The 18113-nt window shown below is 36.7% G+C and overlaps 1 protein-coding gene across 9 annotated transcripts in view; it reads right to left on the reverse strand.

Moving 5' to 3' along the window:
• The window catches only part of LOC134474916 (zinc finger protein 20-like), a 148476-nt gene that overhangs the window by 38174 nt on the left and 92189 nt on the right, over window positions 1–18113 (reverse strand). For 3 of the 9 annotated variants that reach the window (XM_063243996.1, XM_063243997.1, XM_063243998.1), the window contains 4 exons: window positions 17497–17597; window positions 9450–9576; window positions 9191–9251; window positions 3727–7646 (listed from right to left, as the gene is read on the reverse strand). In XM_063243996.1, the coding sequence (XP_063100066.1) occupies window positions 6575–7646; window positions 9191–9251; window positions 9450–9576; window positions 17497–17508 (1272 nt within the window). In that variant the 5' untranslated portion in view covers window positions 17509–17597 and the 3' untranslated portion in view covers window positions 3727–6574. Of the gene's footprint in view, window positions 1–3725; window positions 7647–9190; window positions 9252–9449; window positions 9577–14260; window positions 17267–17338; window positions 17598–18113 lie in introns of those variants that run through there. The other 6 variants (XM_063243999.1, XM_063244000.1, XM_063243994.1 and 3 more) reach the window with 4 other exon arrangements.

Raw genomic sequence — 18113 nt, forward strand, 5'->3', positions numbered from 1 at the left:
TTCTTGGTTGCTAGTGTGAAGGGTGTGGCTTCTCTTATTTATCTCTCTGTGATTTTGTTGTTAGTATATAAGAACGCTATTGATTTTTGAGTATTGATTTTGTATACAGCCATATTGCTGAATTTATTTATTATATCTAGGAGTCTTTCAATGGAGTTTTGGGGGTCTTCTATGTAGAGTATCATATCATCTGCAAATAGTGATAGTTTAACTTCTTCTTTTCCTATCTTTACGCCTTTTATTTTTTTTTTTCATGTCTAATTGCTCTGGCTAGTATTTCCAGCACTATATTAAATAGGAGTGGTGACAGGGGATAGCCTTGTCTTGTGCCTGATTTTAAAGTAAAGGCCTTCAATTTTTGGCCATTTAGTATGATACTGGCTGTTAGTTTGTCATAGATGGCCTTTAGTATGTTGAGGTAAAGACCATCTATTCCAATTTTCTGTAAGTTCTTATCATAAATGAATGTTGTACCTTATCAAAAGCTTTTTCTGCATCTATAGAAATGATCACATGATTCTTACTTTTGACTCTATTGATATGGTGGATTATATTTATTGATTTACATATATTGAACCATCCCTGCATACCTGGAATGAATCCCACTTGGTCATGGTGTATAATCTTCTTGATGACTTGCTGCATCCTGTTTGCCAATATTTTATTGAGGATCTTTGCATCTGTGTTCATTAGGGGGATTGGTCTTTAGTTCTCTTTTTCAGTTGGGTCTTTCTCAGGTTTTGGTACTAGAGTAATATTTGCTTCCAGGAATGACTTAGGAAGGATTGCTTTCCTTTAAATTTCATTGAAGAGTTTGAGGAGTGTCAGCATTAGGTCCTCTTTGTGTTTCTTGTAGAATTCTACAGTGAATCCATCTGGGCCTGGGCTCTACTTTGTAGGTAATGACTTAATTACATTTTCGATTTCATGAATAGAAATTGGGTTATTCAGCAGTTTTACTTCTTCTTGACCTAGCTTTTGTACTTCATATTCTTCTGGAAATCTGTCTAATTCTTCTGTGTTATCTAACCTTTGAGAGTAGAGGTTTTTGATATAGGTGTTGATGATCTTCTGTATTTCTGTTGGGTCTGTAGTGATGTCACCTTTTTCATTCCTTATTGCATGACTTTGAGCTTTTTCTTTCCTTTTTTTAATAAGGTTGGCTAGGGGCTTATCAATTTTATTTATTCTTTCAAAGAACCAACTCTTTGACTCATTGATTCTTTGTATTGTTTTCTTAGTCTCTATTGCATTAATTTCTGCTCTGATTTTTATAATGTCCTCTCTTCTTTCGGCTTTGGGCTTGACTTGCTCTTCTTTTTCTAGCTGTTTGAGGTGTAGCATCAAGTTATTTATTTGTATTTGTTTGGTTTTCCTGATGTGGGAACTCAGTGCAATAAATTTCCCTCTGAAGACAGCTTTCATTGCATCCCACGGATTCTGGCAAGTTATATTTGTGTTTTCATTTGTTTGTAGGTATTGTTTAATTTCCTCTGTGACCCACTGATTACTCAAGAGTGTGTTAATTCATTTTCCATGTGTTTATGGGATTTTTGCAGTATCTTTTATCATTAATTACTAATTTCATAGTGCTATGATCTGATAACATGCAGGGGATGATTTCAACTCTTTTGCATTTCTTTAAATATGTTCTATGAGTTAATATATGGTCTATTTTAGAGAATGACTCATGTACTGCTGAGAAAAATGTGTATTCTGTTGTTGTTTGGCGGAATACTCTGTATATGTCTATCAATTCCATTTGTTTACAGGTGTGATTCAGTTCTTTTATCTCTTTGCTGATTTTCTGTCCTGTTGATCTGTCCATTGTTGTCAATGGTGTGTTAAAATCTCCTGTTATAATTGTATTACTGCTAATTTGGTTTTTCATTTCTGATGTTACGTGTTTTACATAACTTGGTGCTTTGGAATTTGGTGCATATATATTTAAGATAGCTATCTCTTCCTCTTGAAGTTTTCTCGTAACCAATATGCAGTGACCTGCTTTGTCTCTTCTGATCATTATTGGTTTGAAGTTCACATTGTCTGCAAACAGAATAGCTACCACCCCCATTTTTTTTGAGTTCCTATTGAATTAAGTATTGTTTCCCATCCTTTGACTTTCAGTCTGTCAGTATCCTTTTGGGTTAGATGTGTTTCTTGTATACAGCATATGGTTGGATTTTGTTTCTTGATCCATTCTGCCAGTCTATTTCTTTTAATTAGTGTGCTGAGACCATTTACATTAATGGTTATAAGTGTTATATATTGGTTTATTAGTGAGATGTTATCTTTCTGCTGTTGCATCTTTATCTTTTTGTTCTATTTGATTGTCTGCTTTGTTAAATGGTTTTTTCTTATGTGTATCTAAACTGTCTTTCAGTATTCTTTGCAGGGTTGGCTTGGTGATCATGAATTTCTTTAGCTGTTCTTTGTCATGGAAGTATCTTATTTCTCCATCAATTTTGAAGGACCGTTTTGCAGGGTACATTAGTCTAGGTTAGAAATCATTTTCCTTTAGGGTCTGAAATATTTCACTCCATGCTCTTCTTGCCTTTATTGTTTGTGTTGAGAACTCTGCTGTGATTCTATAGGTTTTCCTTTATGGGTGATCTGTCTTTTATCTCCGACAGCTTTTAATATTCTATACTTTTGTTCAATTTCTGGAATGGTGATTATTATATATCTGGGTGTAGTTTTATTTTGGTTATGGCTATTTGGAGTTCTACATGCTTCATTGATCCTGATATAAGTTTCCAATTTCATGTTTGGGAAGTTTTCAACAATTACTTCTCTAAATATCCTCTTGACATCCTTTGTATTGTCTCCTTCTTTTTCATTTATCCTTATCAACCTGATGTTGTTTTTCTTTGCATCATCTTGCAGGTGTTGTATTGTTATTTCTTGATTCTTGTTATTTTTAAAAGATCTTTCCTTTCCTGTTCTCTGGCTGCAGTCTTGTCTTCGAGGTCCGAAATTCTATCTTCGCATTCATTCAGGTGGTTTTTACAACTTTCAATGTTGATTTCCTGTATATCTCTTTGCATCTGTTTTATATATTCTGTTTGTTTCTTATATTGTTCATCCAGAGATTCTAATCTTTTGTTTAGTTCCTCCAATTGTTTAGCTGTGTCTTGTTTAGATATGTTCAGCATCTCCTTCATTTCTTTTATTATTTCTTTTTTTACCTGATATATTATTTCTAGTTTGAATTCCTTCAAAGCTTCCCAGAGCTGCTTCTTTATTTCTGTTACTATTGTTTCAGGTATTTCAGGTATATGGCATGTATTTTCTTCTATGTACATGGCTCCTAGGCTTTCTTGGGGGGATGGGTTTGTGTTTGAGATTGCATTTTGGTCTTTCATTTTGTCATTTCCCTATATTACTGTGTTTCAAGTGTTGTTTCAGAGTTTCCCCTGGTTGTGTTGTAAATTGACTCTTATGTCCTGGGCTCTTGGGACTCCTTTTGTAGTAGCTCCCTCCTTGGGCAGCAGAGCCCCTGGATTAAAAGAGGCTTTCCAGGCTCCTCTCAGGTAGACCTAAAGCTTCCTCAATTTGCAGTATCAGGGCCGGACCAGAGTCACCTCTGCTCAGCTGGATGCACACCTTCCGGTCCCCAGAGGTGGTAGTTGGGCCCTGGGAGGGAGAGGTGGCAGCAGGACTGGCCTCCGCTCAGCTGAATGCACACCTTCCAGTCCACAGGGGTCATAGTATGGGCCCCGGGTGGGAAAGGCAGCAGCAGGGCTGGCCTCCGCTCAGCTGATATATAAGTAACCTATTAACTAGTGATTTCTTACTGTATTTTTTTCTTGAAATTATGTAGTATGTGTACATTTTTACTGCTTCGTTTTTTTATTTCCTTTCTTTTTTCTCTTTAAATAAAAAATAATCAAAACTGGAATGCATATCTTTTATTTATTTATTTATTTGGTACTGGAGATCAAACTCATGACCTCACACTTGCCAGACAGTTGCTTAAGCCACTGAGCTAAATCCACAGCCCCCCAAGGAATATCTTTTACATATTGTCATCTTCAGAGTAGTTGCCTCTACTCTTGGACTTGATACCAGTAAGCAAAGCAAATGTGAATAAATTCAGTGAAGGCCAAATATCATTCAAACAAAACAGCTTCAAAGAAGATCAGTCATAGAGGACAATGTAAGTAATACCAGGTTTCAGTTTAAGTTAATAGGAAATTAAGGATAGTTACCATGGTATAACCTGCTGTTTTGGGGTTATCTCTCTGTGTGCTCAAGTCTAATATAAATAGACAGACCAGAACAAAATGTAATCAAACTAAGCAGAGCAATAAGACTACCGTAGCTTTTAAATCCCGATACACTTTTTTTTAAATCTTTTTTTTTATTTAAGAGGAAAAAGAGAAAAACACAAAACAAACCAAGGTGGTGTAAGGGTACACGTAATACAGAACTACAAAAAAACAAACAAACAAACAAAAAAACAAAAAAAACCATAACAGTAAGAAATCACCTGTTAGTAGATTACATATTATCATCTTGAAAATAGTTCCTCAAATCACAGTATCAAAGAATACAAGGTGGACATTCAAACAGGGAGACTGCAAACAGCTGTGTTCAATGATCCAAAAACATTGAAAAAGTCACCTATTTAACACCCCTAAACACACTTGCTGTTACATCCGTTAGAGCTCTTTTTCTTCTTTTTTTTCCCCTCTCTTTTTTACAACAAAATTTACACATTTTGGATTTTATTACTCCTTAGTGCTTATTACTTTTTTTTGGGGGGGGAAGAAGTCAAATATTGCAAAACAAAGCTGTCAGTCAATACCAAGGATAGACATAGCACATGGTGTAGAACAGAGTACAAGTTTATCAACAATGGTTATCAACGTTGTCCCTTGTTTCCTTAAAAAGAATTGTCTATCTCATTAGATATTATAAAGTTGGACAAAACAGTAGAGAACAAGACCAATAAAACTTAGGCATTGTAAACATTACAGGACTTCCAAAGAAGACAATAGTCAAACAAGAATGGGTATCTTAGTGAATCTTATTGTCTTCAAAGTAGTTGCCTATGTCTTCAAACTTGATACTATCATATAGAATGGAACAGAGTCTAATCACTTTTAACAATGTCCTCTGCCTTCTTTTATTAGGCAATTCCTCAACTTTCTCCTTCTCAGAATGCTATTATTCACTGTTCAGAGTGATATTAGTCTAGTTTCTTATGATCAATTTGAGCATACATAAAGATAAAGACAGCTATTACGAAGAGAATGAGAGACATTATCGTAGTCATCTTCGACTTCCTCAAAATAAGTCTTGAAGACCAAAAAAGCCTGCATCATTCTGTAATTATTTGCTTAGATCTATAGTGTTCAGTATATATTTAATGCATGTGAAGATGGGAAAAACTATTTTCTTATGAACTGTTATCTTCTGTTTTGTCATGTTTAATCTTACACTCTTTAAGAAAAATACAAGTGTGGACAGATAAGCATATTAATAAGTTTTTGTTGGATCATAGAAGTTAACTGTTCGCAGTGTCATTATTGGAATATCACTTTGTGTGCTTTAATTTTATATCTTGAACAACTACTTCTAAGATGACAATATGTAACAAATCAACTAGTGATATCTTATTATTTTTCTGAAATTCTGTATTATTTCTACACTTTTTTCTGTTTTTTTCTCTTTAAATAAACAACATTAAAATTCACAAAAATATAAAATATTTAAAGACAAAATATTAAGGACATAGACACTATCCATACTTGAAATTGAAAATCCCATTTCAGTTTACCATGTTTAATTACAAGATGCCGTGTTGAAGCACAAAGACACTTTAAAAAATCTAAAGAGGTACAAGTCATTAACTGAAAACCATACAACATGTGCACTTGAGTAGAGATTCTCCTCAGATTTGTCATTTCTGTAAAATTTGTGAAGAAATATTGACATCAAAATTCTGTATTGATTATTTCTTCAGCTCTCCTAGGGATTTTTAAAGTAAACTTAGATCTACACTGTCTGAAGAGTGATGTTTTTTCTATGTATTTAACAACAAACATGAATTGCCATATTTCTCACATTGTTAATCCACATAGAATAAAGTGAGCTCTTTCAGATATGTAACAATGATCATGTGTGCTGAGGGTTCCCATAACACATAGAATTTATCGCTTGTGTGAGTTTTTTCACATATTTCACTTACAATATGGCTGCTGAAAGTGTCTCCACTTGCTTACATAGCCAGTGGTTCTTCCCAGTGTGAATTCTTTCATGTGTTTTGCAATGACGCTATGCAGTAAAAGCTTTGCCACATTGTTCTATACATAGGGTTTCTTATCAGTATAAAGTCATTGATGTATTTTACAATATCCATATGTGGTGAAAGCTTTCCCACATTCTTCACATACACAGGGTTCCTCAACAGTGTGATTTTTTTCATGTATTGGACAATGAGCATTTCTGCTGAAACCTTTCCCACATTCCTTACATATATAAGTTTTCTGCCCAGTGTGAAGATTTCATGCATCATGCAATATGTACGTGTGCTCAAAAATTCTCATGATACTTATATACACTGGTTTTATCTTGAGTGTGAACTTTCATGTTGCTTACAATGTCCATGTTGGGTAAAAGCTTTCCCACATTGCTTACATACATAGGGTTTCTCTCCAGTGTGAATTCTTTCATGTTGCTTACAATGTCCAAGTTGGGTAAAAGCTTTCCCACACTGCTTACATACATAGGGTTTCTCTCCAGTGTGAATTCTTTCATGTTGCTTATAATGTCCAGAGATGGTAAAACCTTTTCCACATTGCTTACATACATAAGGTTTCTCTCCAGTGTGAATTCTTTCATGTTTCTTACAATATCCCCGTGTGTTAAAAGCTTTCCCACATTGCTTACATACATAGGGTTTCTCTCCAGTGTGAATCCTTTCATGTTTCTTACAGTCTGCCCGTGTGTTAAAAGCTTTCCCACATTGGTTACATACATATGGTTTCACTCCAGTGTGAATTCTTTCATGTGCCTTACACTGTCCATGTGTGGTAAAAGCTTTCCCACATTGCTTACATATATAGGGTTTCTCTCCAATGTGAATTCTTTCATGTTGCTTACAATGACCAGAGATGAAGAAACCTTTTCCACATTGCTTACATATATAGGGTTTCTCTCCAGTGTGAATTCTTTCATGTTTCTTACAATATCCCTGTGTGTTAAAAGCTTTCCCACATTGCTTACATACATAGGGTTTCTCTCCAGTGTGAACCCTTTCATGTTTCTTACAATCTGCCCGTGTGTTAAAAGCTTTCCCACACTGCTTACATACATAGTGTTTCTCTATGGTATGAATTCTTTCATGAACCTTACAATATGCACTTCTGTTAAAAGCTTGGCCACATTGCTTACATACATATGGTTTCTCTCCAGTGTGAATTCTTTCATGTTGCTTATAATATCCATATTTGATGAAACCTTTTCCACATTGCTGACATACATAGGGTTTCCCTCCACTGCAATATTTTTTGTGGATCTTAACATTGTGGTGTGCTTCTGTTTCTTTCACATTCACATTACCTTCTGCAGTACAAAGGAATACTTCTTTACACTGATTCCAAGATGTATGTCCATAGGACTTTCCTAGCTTGTCATTTCTGTAAAGAAAAACATCACATATAGGATTGATAACGATATTACTAAGCTTTTTTTGGAGAGTTGAACAAAACTGTTTGCAGTCTTGCTGTTTGAATCCCCACTTCATGTTTCACTTTTGTATTTGATTAACTATTTTTATGAACACCATATGTAATCATCGTCTTGCGATTTCTTACTGTTTATTTTCACTTTAAAAGTAGTATTATTTCTACTTATTGTATTTTGTTTAGTCTTTCCTTACATTAAATTAAAAAAAAAAAAGAAAAATTGACAGTGAAATGGGTCTCAGTTTAATGACTGCATTAATGTCAAGTTCTGTTTTTAATGGCTGCTAAGAAATTCTGACCATGAAGCAACAGAATGGCCTTGTAAGATATGTTGAAAACAACCATTCCCAAAATACTGGTACACATTTAGAAATCTTAAAATTTGGTACCTTTTGAAATGTAGAATCTTTAGCTTCACTTTGGGCATGGGTACATATGTGTATCACATACAGATCATTCTGATATGTTTCCCCATCACAATCTCGCTTCTGTCCTTAACCTGTAGTTCCCTTTTCCATATGGTCAGTCTTACTTTTCTCTATCGACTCTCTTTCATTTCATTCCACAATTTATACTTTGCTTTCTCATCTAAAAGAAACGCTGTGACCTTTTAGGTTTTATAGCTCAGCTATTTCACTGAATTGCTAGGAGAAAGACCCATCTATTTCTTATGGCAAATGACATTATACTGTTTATTTTTTGAGATTATATAACACACTTTTTTTCTTTTCCATGCTGGGAATGAGCAACACATATTAGCATAACATCTATAGCTTTTTTTTAAATCTGTTTTTAGAGATTTTCACTGATCATTAAGCTGTGAAGTTTGAACTTGAATTTGCCATTCTGCAAAATCTGATTCCTAGTTTGCTGGGTTTACAAGAATGCACAATCACAGAGTCTATTAATATTTTCCTTCTCCACAAGTCCAGTGATAGATAGCTAAGCTTCTTCAAGCCCTGATCTGTTATAACTTGATTTGCATTGTATATGAGTAAGCATGTATCTAAATTTTATGCAGATTTTGAGTTTTTAAAAATATATCCAGGACAAGTATGAGGGGATCAATTTCTAGAGAAAATTGCATACTGATATTCTGAATGAGTGCACTAACATTCCAACAGATTACTCAGAATTTTAATTAGAATGGCTGATTCTCTAGGGCATGGCTTGGAAACATGAGCACTCCATTTTATTTCAAATTCTATTGCAATCTTAGTAATTTTTAGATAATGAATGTGTTGTACTCACATGTATACATGGGTAGAAAAACTGAAGGCAGAATATCATAACTCAAAGTGTATGCCTTTCATACATGTCTATATGCAATGTCATATGTTTTCATGATTTAATTCCCTCGTTACACATACCCTAGCTTATACATCTTCAGAGAATATTGCTGACATTAAATTGAATGGTGCCTCATTTCTTTGGCTGCCATTCTTCTGCTTACTAATTACTCAGGAACATTCCTTCTCCTTGTGAGTGTGAATTACCTTAAGTATCTCCAGTAAATCTTGCATTCTTTTTTAGCTTCCTGGATATCCCCAAGTCTTCCTGAATTGTAGACATAGAAATACCAGTGCTCATTAGTATAATACATACAAATTAATAGATTTTGTTTAGATTTATGATATAATGGGTCCAGATCTGAGCTATTTTTAAAAATATTTTCACATTCTTTTAATGAAACAGCAATAATGAGCAATAAACAATATTCTGACAGCATGAGTGACAAAAGTATTTCATCCTTACCTATTGCAGTCAAGTTCCTAAAGGTTTCACCCACCACATCTCTGTAGAGGTTCTTTTGGGATGGACTCAGCAAAGCCCACTCCTCATTGCTGAAGTTCATGACCACATCCTCAAAGGTCACTGGCTCCTAAAGGATCATACATGTATTTCTCAAAGGAAGGTTGAGATTCCAGGTTTGAGATATCTTAAATTCTTCCCTACAAATCTGAATCTCAAAAGGCTAAGACAGGATGGCTTTGGTGAGTTCAGGGCAATTCTAGGCTCCACAGGGTGTTCAAGTACAGCTGATATACATACAGAAAGCTTGTCTCAATAAAACAAAACTAAACTTACATAAAACCAAACAAAAAGGCTGAATGAAGACTGATTTCTTCAAATTTAAATCCATGTCTTGGTCATTAATTTTGTGTATATACACATTTTTGAATACAGCAAATTTGATGCTAGATTGCAACTCACTGCTAATGTAACAGTGAAATAGGAGCACTGATTCTTGTGCTGAGTCACTCCAATATTCTCTGTGTACTGTCTCTAAAGCAGAGCTCACAGTGAGAAGCCTGCAGGACCAGCGTCCACAAAGCACAGAGGCAGATAAATATCCCATCAATCAACTGGGAAGCCAAGCAAGCACCTGCCTTCCCTGGTAAGTGGTGGCAGTGTGGCAGACTGCAGCCCATCCAGGGCGTGAACCAGCAACAGCTCCTGAGATCCGTGCCATGTTGGAACTTCGGACGCTGTGAAACCAAACAACCAGCCAGTCTCCCTACTAAGCAATAGTGAACCTACTGATGCATGGCCTAGAATCAAACATCCCACTTCCCCTACCCCTCTTCTCCTGTCACCCCCACCCCCGTTAGCAAATGGCAATCACAAATCTGAGTGTCTTCTGGGAAGTTGAAAATAACAAATAAGGGGGACTTCCTTCTACTATCTCTTTGAAGGCAAATATTTTTAATACTGTTTTGCTCTATTCTGAATCATGGTATTGCTCTATTCAATGTTGTGTTTTGATAAGTTCTATAATGTTCTGTATATCATCTCATTTTGATATATGTGATTGAAGAACAATTATTATAAAGATAATGAAATATACTGTGATACCTATTACTGTTATCCCAGTAACCTGTTGTGAAGTTGTGTACCAATTTCACAGTATGATCTGAGTTTGCCTTATTGTGCCTTGTTCTGTTTTATTTTACCAGTTTCAAAATTTAAAAAAAAAGAAAAAAACATCTCATCAATCACTTTGATAGACTATAGATGATGTCCCCTCAAATCTCATTTAGGCCAGTGAATACTTTGTTCTTAATATACTTCAGCAGCATTTTGAAACATGAATTTGGTTTCATAGAACAAAACATAAATAACATCCAATATGGTACATAACTAATAACACAAATGTTAGTGGAAAACAGCTATATTTTAAAAATATGTATAAACAATGAAACCAGGCCCAAGCTGTAAATTATAGCTCACTGTCACCCAGTGATCACTGTCCATTGAGATATAAGAAGTATATCTTGGGAGGCGGGTGAAGGAGTTCTTCCTTGAATTTGGGGCTATCCTAAGTTTCAGAGCTGTCTAAAATAGAGAAACCCTGACTGAGACATCCCACAGACAAAGTGAAACTTGAAAAGAGACTGCATAAGACAGCTTTGGTTTGTTTTTAAAAACTATAGCCATATAATACAGAAAAATTCCAACAATATTCAACACTTTCTGAGAAACAATGTGGTTGTCTTCCGTACTACAAAGAAAATACTTTCATAGTTGGGTATTTAGTTCAGTGGCATCACCGCCCGCCTGGAAAGCATAGGTCATGAGTTCAATCCTTGGAACAAAAAAAAACCACAAATTTTACCTTCATGACACTGGGGCATAATTATGATAATGCAAATTAGATCTCAAGCATGGAACACAAAATTCATTGGTTGACAGGGATGTGAAATGCTGATTGTTGCCAAAGCTGGTGTGGGTCACCTCAAGTAAGCAATCAGAACCCAACTTTACTTCATACTTACTCTAAGAACTACCGGACTTTCAGTGAAGACCCTCTCTGTTGTATGTCCTGCTATTGGCTTCCTGCATCCTGTCAATCACTTCCACATTCTTTCCACACTCTTCTGATCCATTCTCAGCAGAAAACTCTTTATGCCTAACTATTGATATCACTGCAAAATTTCTATTTAAAACTTCCCCTTTACACCACTTAATAAAATCCATTGAAGAGAATTTCCATATTTAAACTGTGTATGAACAACCAAGCTACTAAATCAGCTCTTAATTCAGAGATGACACCCCTATTCCTTTCCATTAGTAGGATATCATGTATAAATGTCCATGCAAATGCCTAAATTTCAGCATTTTCAATGAAAATTTAACAGGTAGGCCTTTCTGGAATTTGTCCTATACAAATTTTTACCCTGGCCTTGATAGCACTTTCATATTTGCTTCATTTTTCTCAGACTTCAAAACTCTATGGCTGTTCTCACAAACCTAGTCTGTGAGCAAGGGTGCCACATAAATAATTAAGTATGTTCAGAAATTATTTTGCACTGTTCTGTATAATACACAGAAGTTCACCAGCTGTTTGGGAAGCCTTCCTCTACTGAGGCACATTACTACACATCTCTGAATTCTCAGGACATTTGCCACCACCTGTCCTGAGGATGGAAATATGAGAACATAGTATAAATTTAGCAGATCACTATAAATACAAAAAAGCGAAAGTTTAAGTTGAGCCATTGTGACTATGAGGCCCTGCATTATAGGCATTAATGAACTTTGGACATTCCAGATCTGCTACTCTGAGGAAAGAGAGCAGAGACCTAGCTCATTACTGCTCTACAAGCTACAGAAAGCATCATAGTTAGGGTCTTCCCAAGGTCATTTCAATGCCTAAGATTGTGGAGTTACCAGGCCAGCAGTGAATTTCAAAGATGATACTTCAGTCTGCTGCTGTCATAGTGGAGCCACGGTTCTTGGGACCCCCAATCACCCTTGCCAACAGCAAGAGGCAAAAGGGACAGTGAATGACCCATGGCCAAGGCTGGAGAACCTCAGGAGCTAAAGCTAACTAAATACCTGAGGCTCCAGACACCAGAACTACTCCTAAACACTTGTAACTGGTTTCACCTAGTCCACCTTATTTCTGGGTTCCCATCCACAGCTTCACCATTCCATGGCTCCAGGATCTCTCCTGGGTTCTTTGCTAATCAGGCCACAGGACATTGAATGTACTAAATGAGATCCAGCAAGCGTTTTGCTACCAGTATTGTACTCAGAACAGGTAAATCATGATGAGACATCCAAAGAGACAGAAGTCACAGCCAGCAATGGCCCACCTGATTGGACAGTTCATATAGCCTGCACCTTCATCACTGATTGACTCCTGCTGTACTGCCCTCCTTCTGAGACAAGAATAAACAGGGAAAGGAACCCCTCCCAGCAAGAGAGGATCCAAAATGATAGACTGTAGTGCAGAGACTTCTGGAGCTGCCATTCTTCTACAGTGGTGAACTCAGCTTGACAGAGGAGTGTTTGTACTGAAGAGCTTTACCTCAGGCTTTTAATTTTCAAATCCATTTTATTTCAGTGAAAATAGAATACATCAACTAAAATTAAATTTCAAAACATGTCAATCAGGAGGCAACACTGGTATATACATTGCACATTGACATCCCCAGATCATTCACCCAGAGCCCAAGACAGCTGTAATCAATTTCCAAACAGTACTGTTATAGGGACCTGAGTTATTTAAATAATATTGGCATGAGACATGGCTAGGTCCTCCAAGGAGCCCATGCAGGAGTCCAGATACCTTGCCACTATGGGGAAGACTGACACCTCATGCTATGGGCCAAGTCTGAAGACAAATGATAAGCAAATTCATCCATATCCTAAGGATTGATAATCTAAACAGTTCCCTAGCACTCTGAGGAAGTCAGAAGTCACCATTCAAAGAAATGTATCCTTATCCTAAGGACTGACATTCTAAATAGTTCCTGTCATCCTGATGACTTCAGTAGTCACCTTCCCAAACCCCTAAGGGAAGATTCACTTTCCCCTAAGAATGCCTGCTTTCTATGTGACTCCCTTCTCTCTTTGTTTCCAATTTAATCAACTTTACCTGAACTTATAATCTTATTGGCTACCATAGCTCTGTCTCATTTATGCCCATCTGCATTGTGAGTTCCTAGGTTTCTCCACCTTAAACTCATTTCATCCCATGATTTTACTCTATAAAGGTCCCTAGAAAGGACAGTGTTTGACAACCTGCTCAGGACCCCTTCTCTCTCTCAGGCAGCTTTTTTTCTCTCAATAAGTTTATTCTTCTCTTAATCTCTGTTGTTCCTAAAGTTCATTCTTTGACTTTACATGACAGAAACCTCATATCAGACATAGTATACCGGGACATTCATTCCATTATAGCAATATCAGTATAAACTTTTCTCTTTCTTGAAGTCAGAAAAATCAGTAGTAGTTTGTATCACACAATGTTGATCTCACCTTGCCAGGGATACTAGCATTGAAGGCCTTTATCCCTGCCTTTAAGGCTACTTCTTTTTCTGAAAATGAACTGATCTGTAATTTTGGTTATGGTATTGACAATGCATTAAGGAATTGACTCAAAATATTTCTTATGAATGGGTTGGCACCAGCCATGGAGGAAGACATATAGCAAAAATTATTTGTTTTGATTTCTTCCTTCAAACCTAAGGATGTATTTGAAAGAGTTTTGCCCTGGAAACAATTACAGAACCTCATGGTGGTAGTTCAAGGTGGAAGAAGGTGAAATCAGGGATGCTTACCATTATGGCCATGTCCTGGTTTTTCCTTGATTACAACTTCCTCTTTCTTTCCCAGGGGCCTAAATAAAATTCCCATCAGCTCCTGGCATGACATCAATGTCCCCTCCAAGCATACAGTCAAAAGTCACATATACCCCATAACCCTATAGTCAGAAAAAACAAAGCCAAACCCTTTGTGGTTGTGGGCTCCTCTCCACATTCTTTAAATAAAAGGCCAGTTTTACATTTCTAATATTCTGTTTCTCTACTGTGCTAATTTATCTCCTTAGTAATCTCAGTAATCTAACCCACTTTAAAACTATCTCACCACATGATTTTGAACCCAATTGAGAAATGTGGAATTTCATAAGCTGATCTAAGGACCACTTGTATACAGAACTCCCACCCGCATTTCAAGATCTAAACAAGAGGCTTTGAACTGGAAAGTTAGAGATGTTTTAAAAGATAGAATCACAAAAAGATCCTGTTGGAAATCATTTAGCTAGAATCTTATAAAAATTTTTGGATGACAAATGTATTCTGCTTCTTTTGTTGAGCAGGTTAATTTTTTTCTTTGTGTACAGATCATTTTGCTTTTCTCCTGGGACTTCTACCCTGAGTGACTTTCCATTTTTCTGGGTGAAATACAGGGCACTAGTTAAATGCAAAGCTCCAGATGGCATCCATTATGCCAAGCTACAACACAGCTAAGTTACAAGCCTTAATATTTTCTAGGGTAAAAACACACATATCTAAAATCCTAGCACTCAAGAGGCTGAGAGAGGAGTGATGCTTTGAGGTTAGGGCTATTCTGCACTGCAAAAGTGGTTCAAATCTAGCTGATATACATAGGGAAAACCTGTCTCAACAAACAAAACTAAAGTAAACAAATAAAACCAAACAAAACAGCTGAATGGAGACTGATTTCTTCAAAACTTAATTCCATATATTGGGGATTAATTTCTTGTATATACACAAATTTTTTGAGACAGCAAATTTGATGCTATATTGCAACTCACAGCTAATGTAACAGCCAAATAGAAGCACTGATAATTATGCTGAGTCACTGCAAGAGTCGCTGTGCACTGTCTCTAATACAGAGCTCATAGTGAGAGTCTGCAAGACCAGCATCCATAAAGCACAGAGGCAGACAAATATCTCACCAATCACTTTGATGTACCACAAATGATATCTCTTCAAATTTCAATTAGGCCAGTGAGTCCTTTGTTCTTAATACACTTAAGCAGCATTTTGATATTTGAATTTGGTTTCACAGAACAAAACATAAATAACATCAAATATGGTACAAAAATAATAACTCAAATGTTCATCAAAAACTTCTGTATACAAAAAACTTATAAACAATGAAACCAGGTGCAAGCTTCAAATTATAGCTCAGTGTCACCAAGTGATCACTTTCCATTCAGATATAAGAAATATATCTTGCGAGGCTGATGCAGGAGAACTTCCTTGAGTGTGGGGATAACCTAAGTTACAGAGTTGTCTGAAATAGAGAAACCCTGACTAGGACATGCCACAGACAATGTGAAACTTGAAAAGTGACTGCATAAGACAGCTTTGGTTTGCTTTAAAAATTATAGCCATACAATATAGAAAAATTCCACAATATTCAACATTTTCTGAGGAACAAGGTTGATATCATCCATAATATACAGAAAACACTTTCAGAGCTGGGTATTTAGCTAGCAGCATGAAAACATATCTTGCAAGCTTGAGGTCATGAGTTCGATCCTTGGTACAAAAAAAAATTCAAATTTCACCTTCATGATTCTGGGTCATAATTTGAGATAATCAAAACTAGATCTCAAGTGAAGAACAGAGCATTCGTGGGTTGACAGGATTGTGGAATACTGATTGTTAGCAGACCTGGTGTTATTCACCTCAAGGAAGATATCATAATTCAACTTTAACTGCATGCTTACCCTAAGAACTACCTGACGTTCAGTGAAGACCTCTCTGTTGTATGTCCTGCTATTTGCACACTGTGTCCTGCTGGTCACTTCCACACCCTTTCCATGCTCGTCTGATCCACCCTAAGCAGAAAACCCTTCATGCCTAAACTATTGATATCCCTGCACAATTTCAATTTAGGGCATCTCCTTTACACAAATTAGTAAAGTCCATTGCAGAGCATTTTCATATTTAAACAATGTATATGATCAACCAAGCTATTAAATTAGCTCTTAATTAAGAGATAACACCCATATTCTTTTCCATTCAGAATTATATCACATATTTATATGTTCATGCAAATGAATATATTTAGGCATTTTTCAGTGAGAATTTAACAGGCACCCCTTTCTGAAATTTGTCCTTAGCAAGCACACTTTACCCTGCTCTTGATGACACTTTTATATCTGCTTTTTTTTCTCAAAATTCAGACCTCTATGTCTGTTCTCACAAACATAGTCTATGAACACATGTGTCACATGAAGTACATTCAGAAATTCTTTGCACTGTTATTTATAATACACAGGAGTTCACCAGGTATTTGGAAAGCCTTCCTCCACTGAGGCACATCACTACACATCTCTGAATTCTCATGATTTTGCCAACACCTCTCATGAGGTTGGAAATGTGAGAACATACCATAAATTTAGGCAATCCCTATAAATACAAAAATGTACAGGTTTAGGAGATCCGTTGTGGATATGAGGCCCCGCATTACATTACATACATTTATAAACTTTAGAACATCAAGATTGCTGATTCCTGGAATGAGAGCAGAGACCAAGCTCAGTACTGCTGCTCCAGCTACAAAATGCATCAGAGTCAGGGGCTTCCCAAGCTCCTTCCTCTACTCCCTATGGTGGAGGTGCCAGGGCAGTAGAGATTTTCAAAGATGATGATCCAGTCTGGTGCTATCATAGTTAATTCAGGGTTCTGGGGACACAGAATCATCCTTGTTCCCACCAGGAGGAAAAAGGGAAAGTGGACGACCCAAGGCCAATGCTAGAAGACCTCAGGAGCTGAAGCTAACTAAATACCTGTGTCGATAGACACCAGAACTGCTTCTAATCACTTATAACTGGTTTCTCCCAATTCCACCCTATTTCTGGGCTCCCATCAAAGCCTCACCATTCCGTGGCTAGAGGGTCTCCCAGATGCTTTGCTAATCAGGCCACAGGACTTCGAAACCAGTAAATGAGATCCAGCAAGCATTCTGCTCCAAGTTTTGTGTTCCAAACAGGTAAACAATGTCTACACGCAGGAAGAGACTTCCTTCAACGGCTCACCTGATTGGACATTTCATATAGCCCGCCTCTTCATCACTGATTGACTGCTGCTGTACTGTATTCTTTCTGAGTCAAAAATAAACAGGGAAAGGAACTCCTTCCTGCAAGAGAGGATCCCAAATGATAGACAGTAGTCAGAGACTTCTGAAGCTGGTTGACTTCAACAGTGTTGATCTCAGCTACACAGAGGAATATGTATACAAAAGTGCCTTACCTCAGGCTTTTCATTTCCAAATCCATTTCATTTCAAAGATAAAAAGAAAAAATTAACTAAAACTAAATTTCAAAACAAGTGAATCAGGGGGCAACACTGGTATATATGTTGCACACTGTCATCCCGGATCATTCACCCAGAGCACAAGACATCTGTATTCAATTTTCCTAAAAGTACTGTTATGTGCAGCTGAGTTAGTTAATTATGATTAGCAATGAGACAGGGCTGGGTCCTCTGAGGAGCCCATCCAGAAACCCAGATACCTTGCAACTATGGAGAAGATGGTAAACTCCTGCTATGGGCTAAGCCTCAAGACAGAAGATCAACAAATTCATCCATATCCTACAGCCTGATATTCTAAATAGTTTCCTAGCAGTCTGAGGAAGTCAGGAGTCACCATTCA

Source organism: Cavia porcellus, unplaced genomic scaffold (genome assembly GCF_034190915.1).
Source record: "Cavia porcellus strain 051 isolate PalLab524CR breed Dunkin Hartley unplaced genomic scaffold, mCavPor4.1 scaffold_43, whole genome shotgun sequence".
Classification (NCBI taxonomy): domain Eukaryota; kingdom Metazoa; phylum Chordata; class Mammalia; order Rodentia; family Caviidae; genus Cavia; species Cavia porcellus.